The sequence below is a fragment of the Hypomesus transpacificus genome, chromosome 18 (genome assembly GCF_021917145.1).
Source record: "Hypomesus transpacificus isolate Combined female chromosome 18, fHypTra1, whole genome shotgun sequence".
In the NCBI taxonomy this organism is placed as follows: Eukaryota; Metazoa; Chordata; class Actinopteri; order Osmeriformes; family Osmeridae; genus Hypomesus; species Hypomesus transpacificus.
In genome coordinates this window covers 5,586,142-5,594,529 of record NC_061077.1, presented here as the reverse complement: position 1 = coordinate 5,594,529, position 8,388 = coordinate 5,586,142, and the positions used below count along the sequence as shown (strand labels likewise).

Below are 8,388 nucleotides of genomic sequence, written 5' to 3'. Positions count from 1 at the left end.
ACATTGTGGCGCACACCGTGTAGTTCCTTATCAGGGCAAGTCTGAGGGCAGGCCCAGTGACTCTGGGAGAGGCATAGAGAAGAGCTGAAGCATGCCTGTGTGTGGTAGGGTGGGTGTAGTATCTGTGTTAGTATTACATTCTATGCTCTGTGTTTGGTTGAGGGTGATGTGATAGGGTAGACGCTGATTATTTATTATATATAGATGTTGATGCTGTGACTTCAATGCCTGCTTGTTGTTGTATGTGCTATGTCAGGTTCAACAAAATGTGATTCTATCTCTCTGTGTGTGTGTCGTTCTTCCTCCATGCTGTGGCAATCCTGCCAGCTTTACACATCTGTGTCTCTCCCACTCACGTGCACCGACAGATGAGCTGTATGGCTGGCTTCCCAGTGCGCTCTGCTCTCACTCTCTCTCATTCTCTCCTTATTTCTTTCTCATTATCTCTCTCTCATTCTCTCATTATTTGTTTCTCTCTGTAACACACACATAACTGCTCTTGTAGAATCTTGTGAGACTGTAGTCATCCTCACAGTAATCCTTGATGTGAGAGTAAAATTACACACCAGCATGCTCTACTTTTCAAAAGGAAAAAGGATATCATATGGCATGTTGCCAGAGTGTTTGGAGCACTGCAATGAAGTAAACTCAGTTAATACTGTCTTGGATTACCCTCCTGAATGAAGTATGTATAATCCAAAATAGGATATTTCTATATCGAAATACTGTGTGTCCTGTCCATACAAAGTAACGATACCCCTCCAACACATCTGGTCATTTAATATCCTTTCAATCATTCAACATTTTTGTAATCAGTTTAGAACAGGTTTTTAGAGACTAGATGGAGAATGTTAACTATGTTCAGCCTACTTAGAAAACCAATGTAAATATTGAATAATGTAATTCTTTTGGATGGAATTTTTTTTAAAACAATCTTCAATAAATCTCCCTGTAAATCCATTGGATGATGAATTATAGTTCTCTAAGGAAAGCAGAAAATAAATTAATGCCGTAGCTTGAATGAATTTTTCAGCTTGAAAGTTTTGTTTCTGTGTCTTTAAATCCCGAGGCATAAACTCCTCCCCGTTGTGTTTCTACCCTGTCAAAGAAAAAAATCTACTGTGTCGGAATGGCAAAAGGAGAACGTGTTCTAAGTTTGTGTGGGCTCACTGTGTAGAATAGTTCGTTTAATGGCGTTGTGGTCGGCTGTCACTGTCTCTTTGAAATACCCGTAGGTGAATTTTATTTGACTGCTTGTACTGAAGACTAGTAGCCTAAATACCAAAACTATACACTAAGATCTTATGCTCATGGACACCAAAAGTGAGGGGTAAATCGCCGCTCCCGCTCAACCATAGGTTATCGGAACGTTCGAGCTTTGAAGCCACCAGCACAGTACATTGTTTATTCTACGAAGTAGTTTTATGGTTATTCAGTACAATGTAGCAGTGTTTGTGAATTACAAGCTTGAATGTAACATGATATTGAGTTCGATATGACTAATGTGACGCCAAGCAAGAGCGTAGAATGGCTGCAAGTGGAGTTAGAATCCGGAGGGAGCTCCTTGCTTTTGCTGGACTGCCGATCGCACGAGCTTTTCGAATCATCCCACATAGAAACGGCCATAAATTTGGCCATACCTGGACTAATGTTACGGAGGTTTAAGAAGGGCAATATACCCATCCGAACTATCATTCCAAACCATGAAGATCAGGAGAAATTTCTAAGACGATGCGACACAGATACAGTGATTCTGTATGACGAGTGCACTATGGATTTGCAGGAGATTGGAACCACAGGTTCCGTTCTGGGACTGCTTCTTCAGAAGTTATGGGATGACGGCTGTAAAGCATATTACCTGGAAGGCAAGTATACTGTTGATGCGAATCCCCCCTCCTTCCCCAAACCTACACACAAAAACTGTCACCCATCCTGATTTTATGTAAACTAAACCTGTTTAGAAATGTTTCTCTACTTTAACAAACTTTAACAAAACAACAGATACACAAAAGCCTAACATAAATACTTCGTACATAAATATTACAAAATATTAGTATTAAAAACAGCTGTCCTAAAGGCATCTTGATTGATTGTCTTTGCATGAAATGATGGTGTGTGGGGAATTGAGCCTCATAAATATAAAAAAATATAATTGTCAGTTTTTTCAATTACAATTTTAAAATGGCTACCATGTTTTGTTCCAGAAGAAAAAATACCAGCATTTTATCAATGATGGGAGCCCCTCATCAATGTTGTGACATAACTTTAGGAAGCTGACAAAATAGGTCACATTTTACTAAGATAAGAGGAAAAACGTAATAGCAAAGCTTCTTCGAAACGTTTTGTAAAATATGTTATGAAATGACAATCGATTGAAACTATCATCCATTTCATGGCCGCTCTCGTTCTCAGGGGGATTTCTGAAGTTCCAGACAGAGTATCCAGAGCACTGTGAGACGCTGCTGGACAGCTCCTGCCCCAGCTGCTCTCCTCCCCTCTCCGTCCTGGGCCTGGGGAGTCTGAGGATCAGCTCCGACTGCTCCGACGGGGAGTCAGACCGGGAGCCCAGCAGCGCCACCGAGTCTGAAGAGAGCCCCATTCCTAACAACCAGCCCGCCTTCCCCGTCCAGATCCTCCCGCACCTGTACCTGGGCTGTGCCAAAGACTCCACCAACCTGGATGTGCTTGGACAGTACAACATCAAGTACATCCTCAACGTTACACCCAACCTGCCTAATGCGTTTGAACATGATGGCCACTTCAGGTACAAGCAGATCCCCATTTCTGACCACTGGAGTCAGAACTTGTCTCCGTTCTTTCCTGAAGCCATATCATTCATCGGTGAGTATCTCACTTACAGGACGTTTCAACAAACAAATGTAGGGGAGTTTGTTAGACCAACCCTCTTAACCCCCATTTGCTTTATCGAATGGCATGCAGCAGTTTTTGCCTCCTAAGGCATGTTACTTATCACTGAAATATGAATGGTTTTACTTTTACTTTTCATATGTGTGTGTAGTGACAAAACAGAAGCATCCATGACCTGACATTTGAGTACATTTGGTTTTGTGGCAGTTGCAGGCTTTTCAAACACTGAGGGCTTGGCTTGTGGTACAGGAAGGAAGCGAAGCTTCCACTCTCTGTGGCTGGGTTTGGTTATCAGGATATCGGTTTGACACATCCTGACATATCCGGCTTGTGGAGCTGGGCGGATACTTGTTTGTCTACCTCCTATGAGTTTATAAGAGGATATTAGACATCTGCTTATCTAGATTGAGGAGGATGTTAATATTTGAAGTAGACTTCAAAGCCAAGGCTTACCCTAACTAGTGTAACTGCAGTGTTGTGGTGGGGAGGGGGGTGGGGGTTGTCAGACGGGGGGGGAGTCGTAATAATTCCTTCGTTAATAATTCGTTACACAGTTAATTTGTTAATAATTTGTTACATTAAATATTAATCCTAAATGATTCACACCTTCACAAAATTAACAACAACTAATATATCATTTCTGCATTATGCATGTAGCCACGCTAGTGCTAAACAACTATTTAACTGGTCGGCTCCAGGACGCCGGGTAACTAGCTAGCTCCTGAGACTTTTCACCAAAAGAACGAAGGGGAACCTTCGAGTAAGGTACCTAGCGAAAAGTAGCCTCAACTTTCCTCGACTTTTAGCTACGGCACTAATGCTGAAAGCTCGTTGATATAGCTGTCGGTCTTACTAGAACGGCGTATGTATGCATTGTTGCTAACGTGTGCTGACGTTGTGACTGTGCATATGTGAGAAAGACGCATGAGTGACAGAGAGACGGAGGGAGGGCAGGGGAAAGGAAATGCAGCTGAACGAATACGCTGCGTGTTTTAACCTAAATAGCGATAAAAAAAAATGTTTCACGAAACGCAATGTGTGGCGGCCGGTGTTGATTCTGTGGCGCACCGCCACAAATTAGTCTATGTGTGGGAAACACTGAACTGCAGACTGGGCTCTCACAGGGAAGGGGAAGTGAAAGGTCTCAACAATCAACAACAGTTGGCAGTGAGAAAGAAAAAACAGGGTTTGGACCAACTGTGTATTGTGTGTGTGATGTGTTGTACGATGGCTTGTAGCTCCTGTGTACTGATGAGTTGTTTGGTGTTGTAGATGAGGCTCGCTCGCAGCAGTGTGGCGTCCTGGTCCACTGCCTGGCAGGGATCAGTCGCTCCGTCACTGTCACCGTGGCCTACCTCATGCAGAGGCTCAACCTGTCCCTCAACGATGCCTACGACTTTGTCAAGAGGAAAAAGTCCAACATTTCCCCAAATTTCAACTTCATGGGGCAACTGCTGGACTTTGAGAGAACACTAGGGTTGCACAGCCCATGTGACAACCGTGCACCGAATGAGCAGCTCTACTTTACAACGCCGACCAATCATAATGTATTTCAACTGGACAGGCTGGAATCTACATGATGGGACAAGGCAGCCATTTTTTTGTTTCCCACCATGTAGACATTTTCCAATAGGATGCCTGCTTGTGTCAAGGCCAGGCAGAGAGAGAAACCAGGGGCGGCTGGCAGTACAGATCCTTCCAAGGACGTGATATGCTCCCTTCTGTATAAAACATGCCCTGTGTCTGATGCCTTACATTTGACTACAAGCAGGACTATTGTAAAACAAGACCAGTCATCAAAGACAACCAATGGTGTACAATCATAATAAAAAGTATAATATCTTCAGGAGGATTAGAGAGGCTTTAATTGTTTCATATTCTCCAGCTGGAAAGGTGTTGTATGTTGCTTGGCCGTTTAGAATGTGAACCATGGTTTTCTTTGACTTAACTGTCACTGATTGGGTACACAGAGGGATATGGGCCACTGTAAACTGCCAGTGAATAACCTTCCTACAGATGACTGTTGTAGACCTCTTAATTTGCAGCTCAATGCATTAGAATGGACATTTAGCAGAACATGTTAAAAGCTCTCTAAGGCTTACTTTTCTACTTTTAATTCCTTCATTACTTACAGTATGTGCTATTCCTTCCATTTGAAAAATGTCAAATATGTTTTTTTTGTGCAAAATTCTTGTAAGATACATTGTGATATACTGTATATGCACATTTGGTATGTGATTAAGATTCACAGAGGATATTTTTGTATACTTTCGCCTGTTGTTCCTGTGGCCTTTACCATACCTTTTCTAAGTTAACAAGCAAATTAACTGTCTTTTACCAAGGATTTGGGTATAGTGTATAGGATTGTATTTTACCATGCTTGAATGAAAAAATGTATCATAGTAATAATCCATTTACAAATGAATTAACATGAGCTTATTACCACACTCCTAGACAGTCTTAAGTGTTTAGCTACTCCTGTTGTGGCGCGATGATGTCAGGGCATATTTTTGGTGTTTTTATCAGTGCTCAATTGCCAGTAATAACAAGTGGGCTAAAAGTTAAATCTTGAGGGAATTAAAACAAATGAGTCACACAGTTGTGTTCTTACCTCATAGAAAGGCATATTCAGGGATTTTATACAAGACATCTGTATCTTGTCACAGCTCCTTAAATATATTAAAGAGCTTGTTTATTTGGTGTGTACGTGTTTGTAAACTGTACATAAGATTTGGGAATGGGGGACCTTTTTCCTCAAAATCAAGAATTGTGAAATTGACCCTATTATAAACTGAATGTGACTAAGCGTACAGAACATTAATGCACAAGTTTATACAAGAAATAAATGGTATATTTTTACGCATTCATCCTCATTGTAGGTGGAAACACCAAATCTCAGTTTCTATATTAAGTTTTGTATATCATACAGTGAAAATACATTGACTCATGGCCTGTTATGAATTTAGACAGAGCAGTTGTGTACCACAGTTCTGTCCACTGAGTGGTATGTGACTGGTGGTGGTCTGCTGCCCTGCCCCAGCCCCGAGGCTCTAGGTGTGGTCAGATATCCGCTCTCTGTCCACTCTGATGCCTGGCTTCCTGTCTCTCACCGCCTGTCAGATACGGAGACGGGTGGCAGTTCCAGATCCCTCAAACCACAACAGACCCACTTCCTCTCCCAGTTACTCATGCAGCACAGACACAAGAGGGAGAAGAGACTGTACCAGAGAATAACAGCATTGCGGGATTATTTAGGCCCTTGTTACTTGGAAACTGATCTCTCAAGGAAAGCACTCGAAATATGAATGTCTAATGGACTCACATCTGCTGTCTATTTCTTGGAGCAGCATTTTCCTGTTTATTGGATGAATGCAATATCCTGTTGTGTGTGGGTCAAAGTTACATTCAGCACTATCTGGTTTACAGGAGGAAATGAGAGCCCTCTGCTACATCCTCATATCCACGTTAGGCATATTCGGAAAAGGGTGAAGTAGCGGTCATACCTTTTCGAGGGTGTTTTGTCAGAAAGTCCCCAAGTCTTTTCCTGCTTTCCACTGTAAACTTTCCTCAGTATTTGTGTTATGTCTCATCAAGGGGGATATTCAGTAAAGTTCAGAAAATGGTGGTATTCCTGTAAATTTACTCATGAACTCACAATATCGACATATTCCAGTTTATGACAGAGAGGGGATGTGAAAACGGATGACATCGGGTATTTCAGATGTAAAGGTCTCAAAAGGACTTTTTTATAGCCTGCTATCCCGCAATGACGAGACAAGATCACCTTTCCACTGCTGTAAATAGCACAACACATGAACACAGCACAACATTGTGGTTGCGACAGTAAAAGTGGTGTAGGGCAATGTTTTATAGCATGACTGAACTGGCAAGCTACATAACTACAGGTTAGACCTGTCATGATGTCAGAGCCACCCAGCAGGCCTGAGACCAGACACACAGTCCCAGAAGGACACACAAGAACACCAGTGATGTCCTGACACTGGGGACAAAGATCTGACTATGTCTGCAGAGATAAGATAGGCACATCAATATTCCAAGTTTGGGGGGGTGGCTGTTGTTGCCTCCCTAGTACAATACAATTTTCATTAATATTTAAAAAACAATACGATTTTTCCATTCCATTGTCACTGCCAATACGATACAGATTCAGAAATGAAGTTCCTACAGTGCAGGACAGTAAAAGGGTGCGTCAAAAGAAAGAAAAGAAGACAATTGTTTGCGCTTAAGCATTTTAAAAACAGGTATGGCCTCACATTGGATGCCAGGGGTATTTCTGTCCTTTTGTTGTCACTTGTGAAGGGAAGCAGAGGTTGAGACACTGCTTACTCAGCAGCAGTGACAGGGGAAGCATATGTGAATGAGACATGGCTCAGAGAGAGGAAGACAGAAACCGTGTGTGCGTGTCTGTGTGTATCTGTGTTATGAGTCGTTCTGGAGCAAGAGAGAGGGAGAGAGAGACAGTGAGCAGATCCCCTCAGAGCTGTTCCACACCTGCTGTGGTTAAGCACATTTACAGCACTCACATTCAACACATTGCTTGACAAGAAGAGAACCTCACAGCTGCTAGTGACTCCATAGGACAAGCATTCACTGATGTGATTAGCCCTCATTGAACCAAGATGGTTAGAGTTCAAAAGTCAAATACACACTTAAATACACTGAAGAGAATAAATTGTTGCTTTATTTTTTTTAATCAAAAACCAGTTCTCTCTAGGCCATTTCCTATGGTTTCGCTCTGCCATTGTAATAAGGGATATCTATTTTAGGACACTCCATCTTCACTGGGGTGATTTTCCCCCAGTAGTCACACTTTGTTAATGGTTAGGCAGATGTTCCCAGGGCCATTGAGAATAATCCTAATCTGATTTTTGGCTGAACAAACTGAGTGACATCATGGCAGTCAATAGAGAATGACATCATGGATGTTGTGTTTGTTGTTTACTCTCCTGCTCTAGATAGACAGGATAGATATTTAATTAGGTTTCGTGGTTACTGATGCTGATCTGGATGTAATCACATTGACAGTTGTGATAGGCCTATACTGGGTCACATTGATTCATTGTCCATGTCTTTTTCAGCGGGCGACCATAGTCTGAAAAATGTATGGTTCTGGACATTTTGGACACTGGATTTTATATTCAAAACAGAACACATTAAAATACTTTAATGATACTTAATCAGTTTTTCTCGACTTGACCATTGACAATTGATTTGTTGGTAGATTTTTGGACAACAGAGAAATATCTGTCTTTTCCTAATCCAGGACTGGGAACATAATTTACGTGCATCACATCATAGTTGTATTTTTAATCCAGGATTTCCCAGAACTATACATAGACTGTTAGAATTGTATGCATTGTCGTGCCTATGATTTAATTTCCTGTGGTGGAGGATTACTGTTTAATTCCATGAATCCATGAATCACATATAAAGCCTTCAGCATGATGTTGTCCACCCCCATCTTTGTAATGGAACAAGCCAGATTCCCAGTGTTGCGCA

The 8,388-nt window shown here is 41.8% G+C and overlaps 1 protein-coding gene across 1 annotated transcript; it reads left to right on the top strand.

Annotated features, from left to right (window-relative positions):
- Nucleotides 1–1,096: 1,096 nt before the first annotated feature.
- Nucleotides 1,097–5,735, top strand: LOC124481277 (dual specificity protein phosphatase 7-like). Its single transcript, XM_047041213.1, has 3 exons — nt 1,097–1,865; nt 2,413–2,841; nt 4,141–5,735. Exons 1-3 carry the CDS (start codon nt 1,496–1,498, stop codon nt 4,446–4,448), a joined length of 1,107 nt encoding a protein of 368 aa, XP_046897169.1. The 5' UTR covers nt 1,097–1,495; the 3' UTR covers nt 4,449–5,735.
- The last annotated feature ends 2,653 nt before the right edge of the window (nt 5,736–8,388 follow it).